Genomic DNA, 17,604 nt, shown 5'->3' with positions numbered 1-17,604 from the left:
TGAAAAGCAGAGAAGCGGCTGAAAAGAGGAAAAGGGCAAAGAGCAGAGCAAGAAGAAGAAGGTTGGAGAAGAGAAAAGCTTGAAGCTTAAAGATTCGCCGGATTAATTCAGGTAAGGGGGGTTTATCGTCGGTTAATGGGTATTATAGATTAACATGTAATGGGTAGTGATAAACCGTTGATTTGACCCTAATTGGGAATGTGGAATGCTGAGAAATTGTGTTGGATAAGTTGTGTTAAAGTTGTAATTGAATCTGTATTTGAGTGTGTTGTGATTTTCCGAACGTATCGCTTCTTACGGAATTGGAATCGGAGGTCCGGAAGTCCTCCAACGGCGGAAAATGCGGAGAATTCTGCATTCTGCTTCGTGTTAGCGCAGGAACAGCTTTCTGTCTTGCGTTAACCGGTTAACCCAGGATGTTAACCGGTTAACACTGTATTGAATTATGGAATATTGCTGTTTGTCTTGCGTTAACCGGTTAACCCAGGGTGTTAACCGGTTAACACTGTTGTAATTTGTGAAAAATTGCTGTTCTGTCTGCGTTAACCGGTTAACCCAGGGCGTTAACCGGTTAACACTGTTGTAAATGGCCAGAAAGCGTGTTCTGTCCTGCGTTAACCGGTTAACCCAGGGCATTAACCGGTTAACACTGTTGGAAATTGGAAAAATTGATATTTTAATGTTGTGAACATAATTGGTGATTGGCCTATTATAGTTAATTGTGATGAGTAATTTTGTTGGGTTTATGTTATGAAGTGTTGATACAAGTATGAATGAGTGTGAAGTTGTTTCCGTGTACGGACAGTTGTAAAAGATTCTGAGTTGTAGGCTTGGTGAGCCAAAGTTGATTTTAAGTTGATTGTGTTGAAAATATTGTTGTGTTGCTATTGTTATTATGTTGTGGGAATTTAAAGTCGTGTATGTCATGTAAATTCATATGCATTAAGTCGGAGCTTTGCTCACACCACGTTGGCCTGGATTGGCAAATTTTAAGTTGAAAGTTGAAGGCTTATGCCTTGATGCCCAATAAAATGGCAATGATTTTAAGTTGGGAGTTTTACTCCGAATGGTACCACATGCATGATGAGTCGAGTCTCATTAGAGTTGCATTTTTTGTTGGTTTGTTGTATGGCGTAAAATATGAATGGATGTATTCCAGTATTATATGTGTGTTGTGTGTTGGGTGTTGTGTTGATGTTGAGTATGATTGAGTTGATATTGCCGTTGCTGAATGTGTAATCTGATTTGGGTGATGAAACGTGTTAAATTACTTAACATTGCATGATATTTTATAATGCTTATTATATCGATTGAGGAACTCACCCTTACAACTATTTTTCAGGTAACGAGCAGTGATTGAGTAGAAGCTAGTGCTTGGAGTCTAGTGTAGTCTCCTTAGTGGGTCATGCTCTGATAGATGTAACATCGGGACGGGATGTTTTAATTGTTTTATTGTTGGTTGTTGACCCATTTTACATGTAATATGTTATATGTTTTGATTGGTTGATTTGATTTCTATCCGCTGCGAATTATGCAAAAATGTTTATTTGGATTAAATAAAGAAGCATGACAGTTATTATGGTGTGAAGTGGTTGTGTGACACCCTTAATTGCATCTTTACTCTGATTGATATGTTGTTATTTTAATTATATATTAGGGGTATTTTAGAAGGGTGTTACATTTGTGGTATCAGAGCAGGTCGGTCTGTCCGGCCAGTTGTCGTGTCGTTACTGTCTAACAATTGTGTATTGTTACTAATCTAACTTTTAAGTTGTGTTGTGGTGATAAGTTGAAATGGCTGGAAGGAATGACGCTGCAATGGCTGCCGCAATGCAAGCGATGGCACAAGCTGTGCAGAACTTGCCAAATGCTGGTGGAGATGCTGGATCACGTAGCTTGGCGACTTTTCAAAGAGAGAATCCGCCGGTGTTTAAAGGGAAGCATGATCCAGATGCAGCCTTGGGATGGTTGAAAGAGATCGAGAGAATCTTCCGTGTTATGGATTGCACTCCAGCTCAGAAGGTTCGGTATGGCACTCACATGCTAGCAGTCGAAGCTGATGACTGGTGGCTAGAGACTCACGAGAGATTGACCGTGGCAGGTGAAGTCATTACTTGGGATGTATTCCGTGGGGAATTCATGAGAAAGTATTATCCGGAGGATGTCCGCGGTAAGAAAGAAATTGAGTTCCTTGAGCTGAAGCAAGGAAACATGTCTGTCACTGATTATGCTGCAAAATTTGTGGAGTTGTCCAAATTTTATCCTCATTACACTGGTGCTGGTGCTGAATTTTCAAAGTGCATCAAGTTTGAAAACGGACTGCGCTCTGAAATTAAGAAGGCTGTTGGGTATCAGAAGATACGCATTTTTACTGAATTGGTTGATAGCTGCAGGATATTTGAAGAAGACAATAATGCTCATTACAAGATTGTCAGTGACCGCAGGGGCAAGCAACATCAAAGTCGTGGCAAGCCGTACGATGCTCCAGTGGGAAAAGGGAAACAAGGAGCTGCTCCGGCTCAGAGGACTAGTAGGGGAGGTGCTCCTGCTGGTATAGTTTGCTTCAAATGTGGTCAGGCTGGTCATAAGAGTAATGTATGCACTGCTGAAGTAAAGAGGTGTTTTCGCTGTGGTAAGACTGGCCATGCAATAGCTGATTGCAAGCACAAGGAAATGATTTGTTTTAATTGTGGTGAAGAGGGGCATATTGGAAGTCAGTGTCAGAAGCCAAAGAAATCTCAAACTGGAAAGGTGTTCGCATTGACCGGAACTCAAACCTCCAGTGAGGACAGACTTATCCGAGGTACATGTTTCATAAATGGTACTCCTTTAATTACTATTATTGATACCGGTGCTACACACTGTTTTATTTCTGCTAACTGTGCTCGACGACTGGGTTTAAAATTATCCGCTTTGGATGGTGAATTGATTGTTGAGACCCCAGCTAAGGGATCAACAACTACTTCCTTGGTATGTTTAAAATGTCCTTTGTCGATCTTCGATAAAGATTTCTATGTTGATTTAGTATGTTTGCCGTTGGATGGGATGGATGTAATTCTTGGTATGAACTGGTTAGAGTATAATTATGTTCATATAAATTGTCATCATAAGTCGGTGAGGTTTTCCACTCCTGAAGAGGAAGGAGTTGACTTATTACCTTTCAGAGAATTGCGAAAATTGATGAAAGAGGGAGCTCAGATGTTTTCTTTGATGGCGACGTTGTCGGTTGAGAGTAAAGCTAAGATAGAGGAACTGTTAGTGGTGAAAGAATTCCCTGAAGTTTTTCCTGATGAAATTCCTAGTGTGCCGCCAGAGAGGGAAGTTAAATTTACTATTGATCTGGTGCCTGGTACTAGGCCTGTTTCGATGGCACCGTATAGAATGTCGGCATCCGAATTGTGTGAATTAAAGAAGCAATTGGAAGACTTACTTGAGAAGAAGTTTATAAGACCAAGTGTGTCACCGTGGGGAGCTCCAGTGTTGCTAGTAAAGAAGAAAGATGGTAGTATGAGGCTTTGTATCGATTATAGACAATTAAATAAAGTAACGATCAAGAATAAGTATCCACTACCGAGAATAGATGATTTGATGGATCAACTAGTGGGTGCTTGTGTGTTCAGTAAAATTGATTTGAGATCGGGCTATCATCAGATCAAAGTGAAAGATGAAGACATCCAGAAGACAGCGTTCAGAACTCGGTATGGACATTATGAGTATTCTGTGATGCCTTTCGGTGTGACTAATGCGCCGGGAGTATTTATGGAATACATGAATCGTATTTTCCATACTTATCTGGATCATTTTGTGGTAGTATTTATTGATGATATTTTGATTTACTCTAAGTCCGAAGAAGAGCACAAGGAACATTTGAGATTAGCGTTGGATGTTTTGAAAGATAAGAAATTGTATGCGAAGCTGTCCAAGTGTGAGTTTTGGTTAAGAGAAGTCAGTTTTCTCGGCCATGTAATTTCAGGAAAAGGTATTGCTGTAGATCCTTCCAAGGTAGAAGCTGTATTGCAATGGGAGACTCCTAAGTCGGTTACCGAGATTAGAAGCTTTTTGGGGTTGGCTGGATATTATAGAAGGTTTATTGAAGGATTTTCTAAGTTAGCACTTCCGTTGACTAAATTAACTTGTAAGGGTAAAGCTTTCGTGTGGGATGTTCAGTGCGAAGAGAGTTTTAATGAATTAAAAAGGAGATTGACGTCGGCGCCGGTTTTGACTTTGCCAAATCCGGGGGAACCGTTTATAATTTACTGTGATGCTTCATTGATGGGTTTAGGAGGTGTGCTCATGCAAAATAATAAAGTAATTGCTTATGCGTCGCGATAGTTAAGAATTCATGAAAAGAACTATCCTACGCATGATCTTGAACTTGCTGCTGTGGTGTTTGTGCTAAAAATCTGGAGGCATTACCTTTATGGTTCCAGATTTGAAGTTTTCAGTGATCATAAAAGTTTAAAGTATCTATTTGATCAGAAAGAGCTGAACATGAGACAACGTAGGTGGTTAGAATTGCTTAAGGATTATGATTTCGGTTTGAATTATCATCCAGGAAAAGCAAATGTTGTGGCCGATGCTTTAAGTAGAAAGACCTTGCATGTGTCAGCAATGATGATTAAGGAGTTGGAATTAATTGAGCAATTTCGTGATATGAGTTTGATTTGCGAAGTAACACCGCAGAGTGTAATGCTAGGAATGCTAAAGATTAATAATGATTTTATGGATAGTATCCGAGAGGCACAGAAATTGGATGTGAAATTAGTAGATATCCTTAATCGTTGTGGTCAATCAGAGAAGAGTGACTTTAAGATTGATGCGAGAGGTGTGTTGAAATTAGGGGAAAGAATTTGTATTCCTGATGACGCGATTTTGAAAAGAAGCATTCTAGAAGAGGGTCATAGAAGCAGTTTGAGTATTCATCCAGGAGCTACTAAAATGTATCAGGATTTAAAGAAAATATTTTGGTGGCCCGGAATGAAAGAAGATGTGGCTCGTTTTGTGTATGCGTGCTTAACTTGTCAGAAGTCGAAGATTGAGCATCAGAAGCCTGCTGGGTTGATGCAACCGTTGGAAGTTCCAGAATGGAAATGGGATAGCATTTCTATGGACTTTGTAACGGGGCTGCCTGCTACTTTAAGGGGGCATGATTCGATTTGGGTGATCGTTGATAGGCTCACGAAGTCGGCTCACTTCATACCTATTAACATCACTTACCCAATTGCGAAGTTGGCAGAGATCTACATCCGAGTAATTGTAAAGTTGCATGGTATTCCTCTGTGTATTGTGTCGGACAGAGATCCGAGGTTTACATCGGGATTTTGGAAAAGTCTGCAAGATTCGTTGGGCTCTAAGTTGAGGTTGAGTTCGGCATATCATCCTCAAACTGATGGCCAAACTGAGAGAACTATTCAGCCATTGGAGGATTTACTGAGAGCTTGTGTTCTTGAACAAGGAGGTTCGTGGGACACTTATCTTCCATTGATCGAGTTCACATATAATAATAGTTACCATTCTAGTATCGGAATGGCGCCTTTTGAAGCATTGTATGGTCGTAGATGTAGAACTCCGTTGTGTTGGCACGAATCTGGTGAGGGTGTAGTACTTGGACCAGAGTTAGTTCGAGAAACTACCGAGAAAGTGAAGTTTATCCGAGAGAAGATGAAAGCTTCTCAGAGTAGGCAGAAGAGTTACCATGACAAGCGGAAGAAGGAATTAGAATTTCAAGCTGGTGACCATGTGTTTTTGAGAGTCACGCCTGTGACCGGTGTTGGGAGGGCTTTGAAGTCTAAAAAGCTCACTCCTCGCTTCATTGGTCCGTATCAAATCTTAGAACGGGTTGGAAAAGTTGCTTATCGGATGGCATTACCACCTAATCTTTCGAATTTGCATGATGTATTCCATGTGTCGCAGCTTCGGAAGTATGTCTCAGATCCGTCTCATGTGGTTAGTATGGATGATGTGCAAGTGCGGGATAATTTAACAATGGAGACAAAGCCTTGCCTGTACGAGTTGAAGATCGTGACACAAAGACTCTTCGAGGAAAAGAGATTGCGTTGGTTAAAGTCGTTTGGTTGGGAGCTGCGGGCGAAAGCATGACATGGGAACTTGAGAGTCAGATGAAAGAGTCTTATCCGGAGTTATTCGCTTGAGGTATGTTTTCGAGGACGAAAACTCTTTTAGTGGGGGAGAGTTGTAACACCCCGATAAAAATAAGATAATTATTTAATTTAAGTTAATATTCTATTTATTAATTTAATTAAATAATTGGAAGTTTTGGATTATTTATTATTATTATTATTGGAATAATAATTATTGGAAAGTATATAAGTGGGAATTAAGAAAAGAGTTTCATTTTTGGTAAAAAGGGTTTTACGTGAAAAGAAGAGAAGCGGCTGAAAAGAGGAAAAGGGCAAAGAGCAGAGCAAGAGGAAAAAGGTTGGAGAAGAGAAAAGCTTGAAGCTTAAAGATTCGCCGGATTAATTCAGGTAAGGGGGGTTTATCGTCGGTTAATGGGTATTATAGATTAACATGTAATGGGTAGTGATAAACCGTTGATTTGATCCTAATTGGGAATGTGGAATGCTGAGAAATTGTGTTGGATAAGTTGTGTTAAAGTTGTAATTGAATCTGTATTTGAGTGTGTTGTGATTTTCCGAACGTATCGCTTCTTACGGAATTGGAATCGGAGGTCCGGAAGTCCTCCAACGGCGGAAAATGCGGAGAATTCTGCATTCTGCTTCGTGTTAGCGCAGGAACAGCTTTCTGTCTTGCGTTAACCGGTTAACCCAGGATGTTAACCGGTTAACACTGTATTGAATTATGGAATATTGCTGTTTGTCTTGCGTTAACCGGTTAACCCAGGGTGTTAACCGGTTAACACTGTTGTAATTTGTGAAAAATTGCTGTTCTGTCTGCGTTAACCGGTTAACCCAGGGCGTTAACCGGTTAACACTGTTGTAAATGGCCAGAAAGCGTGTTCTGTCCTGCGTTAACCGGTTAACCCAGGGCATTAACCGGTTAACACTGTTGGAAATTGGAAAAATTGATATTTTAATGTTGTGAACATAATTGGTGATTGGCCTATTATAGTTAATTGTGATGAGTAATTTTGTTGGGTTTATGTTATGAAGTGTTGATACAAGTATGAATGAGTGTGAAGTTGTTTCCGTGTACGGACAGTTGTAAAAGATTCTGAGTTGTAGGCTTGGTGAGCCAAAGTTGATTTTAAGTTGATTGTGTTGAAAATATTGTTGTGTTGCTATTGTTATTATGTTGTGGGAATTTAAAGTTGTGTATGTCATGTAAATTCATATGCATTAAGTCGGAGCTTTGCTCACACCACGTTGGCCTGGATTGGCAAATTTTAAGTTGAAAGTTGAAGGCTTATGCCTTGATGCCCAATAAAATGGCAATGATTTTAAGTTGGGAGTTTTACTCCGAATGGTACCACATGCATGATGAGTCGAGTCTCATTAGAGTTGCATTTTTTGTTGGTTTGTTGTATGGCGTAAAATATGAATGGATGTATTCCAGTATTATATGTGTGTTGTGTGTTGGGTGTTGTGTTGATGTTGAGTATGATTGAGTTGATATTGCCGTTGCTGAATGTGTAATCTGATTTGGGTGATGAAACGTGTTAAATTACTTAACATTGCATGATATTTTATAATGCTTATTATATCGATTGAGGAACTCACCCTTACAACTATTTTTCAGGTAACGAGCAGTGATTGAGTAGAAGCTAGTGCTTGGAGTCTAGTGTAGTCTCCTTAGTGGGTCATTCTCTGATAGATGTAACATCGGGACGGGATGTTTTAATTGTTTTATTGTTGGTTGTTGACCCATTTTACATGTAATATGTTATATGTTTTGATTGGTTGATTTGATTTCTATCCGCTGCGAATTATGCAAAAATGTTTATTTGGATTAAATAAAGAAGCATGACAGTTATTATGGTGTGAAGTGGTTGTGTGACACCCTTAATTGCATCTTTACTCTGATTGATATGTTGTTATTTTAATTATATATTAGGGGTATTTTAGAAGGGTGTTACACTTGGAGGTGGTCGAGACGACGTATGGTTTATTGACTCTGGATGTAGCAATCACATGTGTGGTGATTCATCTCTCTTCTGTGATTTAGAAAAGGGGTTCAACAGTGTGGTAAGATTGGGGAATTATGCAAGCATGAATGTTGTTGGAAAGGGAAGTGTTCGATTGACCGTAAAAGGAGTGAATCACCTTGTACATGGATGTGTATTATGTATCGGGGTTGAAGAATAATCTTCTCAGTGTTAGGAAAGCTGCAAGAAAGGGGTTTGGCTATACTGATGCAGTTAAATATGTGCCAGATTTATCACCACACAAAGGGATTGATTTTCAAAACCACCATGGCTGCCAATCGAATGTTTGTGTTGCTATCGAGCACTCGATCAGTCAAACAGGAAAGAGATGAAAAGTGTCTCCAAGTAATCACTCAAGAGGTGGCTCATTTATGGCATCAAAGATTCGGTCATCTCAACTACAAAGGATTGAAGACTTTGCAAACAAAGGGCATGGTGAGAGGCTTGCCAAGTTTTTCCGAGGGTGAGATTATGTGCAGCGATTGTTTGAAAGGGAAACAACATAGAGATGTAATCCCAAAGAAAATTACATGGAGAGCATTATCAAAGTTGGAGCTCGTTCACGCTGATATTTGCGGCCCAATATCTCCAGTTTCAGAGGGCAGCAAGAGGTATTTTATTTGCTTCATTGATGACTAAAGTAAGAAGGCATGGGTGTATTTTCTTGCTTTTAAGTCGGATGCATTCACTTACTTTAAGTTATTTAAAGCTGTTGTCGAAAAAGAAACCGGTTTGCCCATTAAATGTCTCAGAACAGATCGTGGGGGTGAATTCACATCAAGTGAGTTCAAAGAATATTGTGAAACGAATGGGATGAAGAGGAAATTAACTGCTGCATATACACCGCATTAGAATGGAGTTACTAAGCGGAAAAACAGAACCATGATGAATATGGTGAGGAGCTTATTGGTTGAGAAGAATGTTCCAAGAAAACTCTGGGCAGAAGCAGTGAATTGGGCATTTTATGTTCTTAATAGATGCCCCATATCATCGGTGAAAGAAATGACGCCAGAAAAAGCTTGGTGTGGGATGAAACCTTCAGTCGAGCACTTGAGAATCTTTGGTTGTATATAACTTGCTCATGTACCGGATACTCGGAGAACAAAGCTTGAGGATAAGAGCCATTGTTGTGTTCGTTTAGGGGTAAGCGAAGAATCAAAGGCATATCGGCTATATAATCCTATCTCTAAGAGGATTATAATTAGCTAGGATGTCATCTTCGAAGAAGAAGAACAATGGAACTGGGAAATGAGCTTTGAAGATGACAGAAGGTTTGATATGGAATGGGAAGACGACAACGGTGAAGAGGCGGAGGATTCCGACGATGGTAGTGAAGAAGAAAACATAGCTTCTCCGGTGAGGGACGAATCCAGTGATGGCAATGAAGAAGATGAAACGGCTCCTCCGATGACACCCCGAGTTAGAAGATCACCAACATATTTGAATGATTTTGTCTCTAGTGATGGTCTTTCAGATGAAGGGGAAGAGGTACAAACTCACTTAGCCTTGTTTGCTAGTGCTGTCCATTCTGATCCAATTTCGTTTGACGAAGCAGTAAAGGAGGAGAAATGGAGAACAACCATGGATACCGAAATGAGATCAATTGGGAAGAATGAAACATGGGATCTTATTGAGCTTCCTAAAGGATCTAAAAGAATAGGAGTCAAATGGGTGTAAAAAACAAAATTGAATGAGCTCAGAGAAGTGGATAAACACAAGGCTCGCTTGGTCGCAAAAGGGTATGCTCATGAATACGGAGTTGATGAAGAAGTATATGCTCCCGTAGCTCGCATGGACACAGTTCAAATGATTTTAGCACTTGCAGCACAAAGAAGACGGTGTGTGTTTCAGCTGGACGTGAAATCAGCTTTCCTTCACGGGAAGTTAATTGAGAATGTGTACGTGGAGTAGCCAAGAGGTTATGAAATAAAGAATGAGGAACATAAGGTGTACTAACTCAACAAAGCTTTGTACGGACTCAAGCAGGCACCACGAGCATGGTTCATCCGGATTGGATCATATTTCAGAAAGGAAGGTTTTGGGAAGGAGGATAGCGAGCAAACTTTGTTTACCAAAGTCAACAAACAAGGTAAACATTTAATCATTAGCTTGTATGTTGATGATTTAATTTATACCGGAGATGATGAGAATATGATGGTTGAATTCAAAGAGTCCATGATGAAGGAATTTGATATGACAGACTTAGGTAAGATGAAGTATTTTCTTGGTATTGAGGTAGTTCAGTTTGATGGTGGTATATTCATCAGTCAGGCGAAGTACGTGATGGAAGTGTTGAGGAGTTTTGGAATGGAGCATAGCAATTTCGTTGAAAATCCAATGGTTCCAGGATTCAAAATCTCCAAAGATGAAAATGGTATTGAGATGGATGGTTCATTCTTCAAGCAGCTGATTGGGAGCATGATGTACTTGACCGCTACGAGTCCGGATATAATGTATGCAGTAAGCTTATTAAGCAGGTATATGTCAAGGCCTACAGAAGTTCATCATTCGGCAGCCAAGAGAATTCTACGTTACTTGCAAGGTACAACAACGTTTGGTATTCTTTACAGAAGGGGAGGAAGTCATGAGTTGATTAGTTTTACTGACAACGATTATGCCGGATCAATGGAAGATAGAAGAAGCACCTCAAACTATGTTTTTATGCTAAGTGGAGAAGCTGTGACTTGGTCTTCTCGAAAGCAGCCGATCGTAACACTAAGCACAACCGAAGCTGAATTCATTGCAGCTGCAGGAAGTAGTTGTCAAGCAATATGGATGTAACGGGTGCTAAAGAAGATTGGCTATATGGGCAGTGAGAGTACTGTCATCTTTTGTAACAATAGCTCAACAATTAAGTTGGCGAGGAATCCGGTGATGCACGGCAGGAGCAAGCTCATTGATGTGCGCTACCATTTCTTACGAGAGCTAGTGAATGATGGAGTTGTGCAACTTCAGTTTTGTGGTACAAGGCAACATATAGCCGACATTTTCACCAAACCGCTTAAATTGGAGCTATTTCGGTGTCGCAACCACGAAAAACAACCGACGGGAAAAAACAAAATAAATAGAGCTGCCACCGTGCGTTATTTATCCCAAAGAGGGAAAGGAAACGCTCGAGGTAAACCTGGAAAAGACATGGTCTCGCGACCAAAGAGAGATGGGATCGGGAGTCGGTTATGCGAAGGGAAGGTATTAGCACCCCTACGCATCCGTCGTACTCGACGGGATCCACGCTCAAAAGAATAGAAGAAAGGTTGCTAAACACTGCTCAAAAGAATGCACACACACACTGGAAACAACACAGGTGGGAAAAGAGGGGAACGGGCTCGCTAGGATATCGCATCCTATGCCTACGTATCTCATCTGGAATGAGAATCAGAGCTACCGTAGTTCGGTTCATGCACGCCGAACCAAAACCACACAGGAAACCGACTGCCAATCGCTGGGCTTACGTCAGACTCCACACAAACAGGCAAACATGGAAACCGAATGCCAATCACTGGACTTACATCAGACTCCGAACCAACAAACACACACGGGAAACCGACTGCCAATCGCTGGACTTACGTCAGACTCCACACAAACAAACACCAATAGGATACGGAATGTCAATCGCTGGTCTTACATCCATCTCCTAACACACACAAGAAGGTTGACCAACAGACAAGTTAATAGGGAGTCTGGCACTCGAGCCTAATAACTGTCAAGCAAACACACTCAAAAAGAAAAAAGGTGCCCGGAGAGATCTCGTACGACCTCCTACCTACGTACCTCATCTGGTATGAGGATCAGGGCAACGTAGTTCCCCTTAACAGGGGAGAAACTTCTCCTAACCAGAGACTGGGAAATGACAAACTAAAAGGGAGACTGACTCGAGCCTAATAGTTATCATGCAATCCACCATGGTCCTAGGTTGAGGTTTCTATCTAACTTGCACAGGCAGCAAGCTATCCTAAACAGCACAGTCAAACAACACAAGCACAAAAAGCAAGCACACACACTATATGCACACAATTGGGCTCATACAAGGTTAGGCTGTGAGACACAAGCCAACGGGAATCGGGTGTAGTTAGCTCTTAACCCTAACATTGAGAGTTAGGGTGAAGCAGATGAAACGGGAAGTGAGGGTAAGACCTCACAGCTCTTATCCCTGGCCTGGGAGAGCTTCAGACAAATGAAAGTGGGAGTTCAGAAAGTTGGAACTCTTCTCCACATATGACTGACACAACAAAGATCTTGGGTTAATATCCACAATGCATCAACACAAGGTGTGAGCAAAGTGGATGACACACTGAATAGCAGGAGATGGATTACACATCTCTTTTATCTGCCAATTGCCTCATAAGAGGACTTTTCCTGCTTGGCACAAAAATAAACAAACACAAGCATTGCCTCTTAAGGAGGGCTTCAGACAGGTGCCTGCCCACTATAACACCTCAAATTTGCACCCTACCATTTTGTACATTCATTTCATATTAGGTCATAGCATTAACAATGTCTACTGCATAACATTGCATTGTCCATTGGCCCAAGTGCAAGCTCAGCTGACAAATTAGGTCAAACTGATCAGGAGAATCAGTCAATCCAGCAAGCCAGTGCTATTTTCATTGGAACAAAGCCCTATGGTTGATTTATCAGGTTCATATGGTCTAAGGATCATTGTGAAGTGATTTGGACAAATATTGGATGCTCAGAAGTCATCAGTCAAGCTGAATTTCAGCTGGAACCATAGAAAGTCAACTGTGGTCAACTGTGCCTGATTTTATGGATTGGAAGGTGTGAGATGGTTTGAAAGGTCTCATTCATGTCCATATAAGTCTCATTTGACATATCAAAGACCAAGGTTGAAGATTTGGAGGTCAGATCAGAAGTTTCCAAAAACAGCAGGTGACCTGTAATTCTAGCTGCCCAAAATGGAAACTTTTTCTCCTCAAAATTACTTCATCATACAAGCTTCAAATGGAATTTGGTCCAACATGAAAGTTGAAGATCTTGATCTCACCATTCCAAAAAGTCCAAGAACTTGAAATTCCCATGTGTGGTTAGCAAGATATGGTCCAATCATTTTCAGAAAATGCCCGAAATCAAAGTGGCATAACTTGCACATGGAGTGGCCAAATTGGATGGTTCTTCTTTGAGCAAATCACATTTAATGTGTACTTTCATAATCCATCACCACATTTTGCCAAAAGCATTCACATAAAAATGCCATTTTTCAAGTGCACTAATTAAAATCCAAGGGCAAAATGGTCCAACTTTCAAAATATTTGGAATTTTGGCATGGGGCTTTTTGCAACAATTTCTAAATATCATTTGTGACTTGTTTGAACCAAATTTGGACAGAAAATGAGCTGCATTAAGGAAGGGCATTTTGGCCACATACTTGAAAATTGCACATTAACACTAATCATGTACATTTTGCTAATCTTAATTAATTTGTGATTAAGCATTGGTATAAATAGATAATTGCAACTGTATTCATGAGGCACTAATCATTTTTTCAGATTCATCCAAAAAATCTCCAAATTCTCTCACTTTTTCTCCACTTTTTCACAATTTCACATAAGCATTTTTTCACCATTTCATCCATAATTCACCATTGTTTGTGCTTGTTTTTGGTATAATCTTCATCTGCAGGCATCGGTAGAGTTCTGTTTTCGGCATTTTAAGCAAGATTCGCACAAGAACTCCATTGTTGGAAGCTTGAGTTCTTCCGTGGCAGCTGCAATTTTCTTCGGATTCAAGCACTTATGAGCTGGATTTTCACCATCAATCACCTCCATAATCAATCTACTACATCTGTTTTTGTGAATTGGAGTTAAATACGCAAAGATTTCGCGCCGCCACTCCAAGAAGGTGAAATTTCGAACTCGTTAATTCACGCAATTGTTATATGCATCTTGTAGTGCGTTGAATGTAGAACATTTTGCCGTTTGAATCACGTAATTTCGTCGAGTATTCATGGAGATATTTGGATTTAAAGTTTATGCGTCAAAGCTTCTTTCGATCGGATCTTTTTATACGTTAATCTTTAGCCAAAAGCGTTGCCATATACGTAATCTACATGGAGAGACGATCGCAACGGTATAAGGTTCGCGCGATTTGGTGAAGAATTTCCCGTAACCGAAGCTGCAAATGGAAGAACGAAGAACCGCGAAGAACACCGAAGCTTTTCTGGATTTTTTCCCTGTTCAATCCGGTAGCCTTGGCCGCGCATTCAAAAATGTGTTTCCCTCCTAAGTCCACCAACCACACTGCGCCACGTAGTGAATGAAGTACTGCACATGCGTTTTGGATATTCATAGAAATGCCACCTGCTGTAGCTTAAATTAATAAATTCGTATAACATTAAATGATTATTCCAATAAATATTACAAACTTAAAAAATTCATAAAAAATTCAATATTAGTCCAAATTAGGTGGGATTTTTTTGTTAGTTTCCAAATTTTATCTACTTTTTTTTAGGCATAGTAGTGTAAGTTGTGCCTGGTAAAATTTTGGAATGGTATATTGATCTTTGACATGTGTGACATAATTGTATGTTTTGCCATTTTAATCACCAAATACTCATACATTATCCAAAATTAATGAAATTTCATATGGTGATTTTTGACACATTTCTGGAGATTTTGGCATATCATTTGTGATTTTTGGATCTCTGGATTTGTAGATATGATTTTTTCTTTTTGAGTGTGACAATATGTGTCACATTATGATATGCTGAGTTCATGAATTAATTTACCATGCTTCCATTAGGCCTATAGCTCTGATTTTTTGCATGAGATACAATACGTATGTTAACTTTCAACATGATTTTTTGTGGATTTAATTGGTCCATTTTCTAATTGATTTGGATTTTTGATTGCTGTTTAGCATCTTTGGGTTGTTTCTTGTGTAACAAACTTTACATGTGTTGTTGAATGCTCATACCATATCGTATGAATGTGAAATTTGATGGAGTGATTCATAACATGTTTAGGTGTAGTTTGGCTTTGGTCCCATCCATTTCTTAATTGTTTTCACTGTTTGGCATGTGATTGAAGTTGATGCTCATTTTGCTACCATGTGTTGACTTGTTTGGAGGTCTGCTGACTTTTTGATTTTCATTGACCTACTTCCTGTTGTCCAAATGGCATGAAAATTGATATGTAGCTCATTGAATGTGTCCTGTTTAGGCTGGAATTTTTCTGGAATTTATTGAGCTGTTTAGGTATTTGATTGAGTGTGATCTTTCTGTTTGCTCCTATATGACTCATAATTGCCTAGCTTGATCTAATTTGTGCGTGAAATTAATTTGGTGTATGGTTTAGACATGAGACCAATTGGATTCTCTTTGTATGTGATTAATGTTGATTTTGATCATGTTTCACTTGCTGTTTTGACTTTTTTCCTTCTTTTTGACCCTAGGCTTGTCCTAGTGGTCTTGTATCTCATGTTTGAATGTGATTTTCAGGTTAAGAAGCAAAATACCTTAAGGAGGTGGATTCACATTTGATTGAGATGTCATTTGCCATTGTACACTAACTTGTTTTGTTTTGTGGGATGTTTGGCTTTTGAGTTGCTTGCACTTTGGTGCATTGGCTTGTGTTTGTCTGTGTATAGCTAATTGTGAACTATTTGCTGTTTAGTTGTGTGATTAGTATACTGATGATATTTGATTGATTTCAGGTACATTAGTTGCTAATATTTCTTTGCTTTGCTTGATAAGCAATTCGCACTGAGGTATAACATTCTTGTCTCCATGTAGTCTGGAAGACCTGGCCTGTTACTTGGCCAGGCAACTGTCTGAAGTCCTCCTTAAGAGGCGATGTTTGTGATTGTTTACTTTTGTCCCCAAGCAGGTAAAGACCTCAATGAGGCAATTGGCGGAACCCAAGGGATATGCAATCTATCCCCCGCTATTCTGTTGAGTCGTCCCTCTGCTCACACCACTGTGTTGATGCATTGGGACACAAACCCAAGATCTTGTACAATGTACAGTTGTGTCAGAGTCTCGAGTGTAGAAGGGTTCCTCCTTTCTGAACCCACACTCCTTTGTCTGAAGCTCTCCCTGACCAGGGATAAGAGCTGTGAAGTCTTATCTTCACTCACCTTTCATCTGCTTCACCTTAGCCCCTCAATGGCAAGGTTAAGAGCAAAACTTACCCTGTACAGTTGGCTTGCCTTTGCAGCTTTACCCCTTGTTTGAGCCTCACTTGTGTGCATATAGTGTGTGCTGTTTGTGATTGATTTGCTATTGCTTGTGAATAGGATAGGCTGGCTCCCTGTGCCAGTTAGCTAGAAACATTGACTTAGGGATGATTTTGCATGATAACGTCTAGGCTCGAGTCGTAGTCTCCCTAGTTGTGTCTCCCTCTGTCATCTGGTTAGGCTAGTCCTGTGTCCCTTCGTAGGGGAACTACATCGCCCTGATCCTCGTTCCAGACGAGGTATGTAGGCAGGAGACCGTGCGAGGTCTCTCCGGGCACTTTTTTTCTTTTTGTGTGCGTTTGCTTGTTAACCCTGTTGTGTGTCAGGATATGGACGTAAGCCCAGCGATTGGCTGTACGTATCCTGATTCTGTTTGTTTGGTTCGGATGCTGATGTAAGTCCAGTGATTGGCATTCAGGCTCCACGTTTGCCTCCTTGCGTGTGTTTCAGTTCGGATGCTGATGTAAGTCCAGTGATTGGCATTCAGGCTCCACGTTTGCCTCCTTGCGTGTGTTTCGGTTCGGATGCTGATGTAAGCCCAGTGATTGGCATTCAGGCTCCACGTTTGCCTTTGCCTATGTTTGTTTGTGTGCGTGTTAGCTGAGCTACGGATGCTCTGATTCTCCTTCGTCCAAGGAGATACGTATGCATAGGATGCGATATCCTAGCGAGCATGTGTTGTAACACCCTTCTACCCAAACGACATATTTATATATATTATCAGAGTACAACATGTAGAAGAGTTTACATTTCATACAACATGTTATTTCTCGCATCACAACATAAAATATATTCTTTATTTGATTTAAAACTTCGCAGCGGACAACAACATAATTATTATAATAATGTGTCAACATGATCTCCACAAAGCATCTCAACAATTATCCATCATAAACAACCTAAATAAAATGTAATTATCTATCGAATCCCATAACCCCGGTGTCACATGACCAGAGCATTTGACTCGACTCCGTAGAATAACTCTACACTTATTCTTCAAACCTCAACAATAGCTACTCCGCTGTATCTGCACATTGCTCATCATAGATGAACATAAACACATGCAGAAGGGGTGAGAATTACATTATTAAATAACAATATAACGACAGAAATATAAACATAAATATATTTCACATATGCCAACACAGCTCATCATAATCATCATAATCAACATACTCATGAACATCAACAAAACAACATATCAAATACAATGCACACACCCATGCATGACTCAACACGACTCGGTATACCCATTTTGTGACCACTACAGGATCACCACTCCCAGATTC

The 17,604-nt window shown here is 40.1% G+C and overlaps 2 protein-coding genes across 2 annotated transcripts; both read left to right on the top strand.

Moving 5' to 3' along the window:
* Nucleotides 1-1,741: 1,741 nt before the first annotated feature.
* On the top strand, nt 1,742-8,977 carry LOC127096319 (uncharacterized). The gene is made up of 4 exons (XM_051034904.1): nt 1,742-2,316; nt 2,404-3,268; nt 8,295-8,736; nt 8,878-8,977. The coding sequence occupies exons 1-4, from the start codon at nt 1,795-1,797 to the stop codon at nt 8,975-8,977; spliced, it is 1,929 nt and encodes a 642-aa protein (XP_050890861.1). The 5' UTR covers nt 1,742-1,794.
* Nucleotides 8,978-10,279: 1,302 nt separating this feature from the next.
* On the top strand, nt 10,280-10,906 carry LOC127096317 (secreted RxLR effector protein 161). The gene has a single exon (XM_051034901.1). It carries the CDS (start codon nt 10,280-10,282, stop codon nt 10,904-10,906), a length of 627 nt encoding a protein of 208 aa, XP_050890858.1.
* The last annotated feature ends 6,698 nt before the right edge of the window (nt 10,907-17,604 follow it).

Source organism: Lathyrus oleraceus, chromosome 6, assembly GCF_024323335.1.
Source record: "Lathyrus oleraceus cultivar Zhongwan6 chromosome 6, CAAS_Psat_ZW6_1.0, whole genome shotgun sequence".
In the NCBI taxonomy this organism is placed as follows: domain Eukaryota; kingdom Viridiplantae; phylum Streptophyta; class Magnoliopsida; order Fabales; family Fabaceae; genus Lathyrus; species Lathyrus oleraceus.
This window is presented reverse-complemented; position numbering and strand designations above follow the sequence as displayed.

What these genes read in the sequence shown, in the direction of transcription:
- LOC127096319 (XM_051034904.1), top strand. Translation starts at nt 1,795, where the DNA reads ATGGCTGGAAGGAATGACGCTGCAATGGCTGCCGCAATGCAAGCGATG. An exon ending in GGAACTGTTAGTGGTGAAAG is followed by an intron (nt 3,269 to 8,294) that starts AATTCCCTGAAG and finishes TAATCTTCTCAG; the next exon opens with TGTTAGGAAAGCTGCAAGAA. An exon ending in GTTTCAGAGGGCAGCAAGAG is followed by an intron (nt 8,737 to 8,877) that starts GTATTTTATTTG and finishes TAAATGTCTCAG; the next exon opens with AACAGATCGTGGGGGTGAAT.
- LOC127096317 (XM_051034901.1), top strand. Translation starts at nt 10,280, where the DNA reads ATGGTTGAATTCAAAGAGTCCATGATGAAGGAATTTGATATGACAGAC.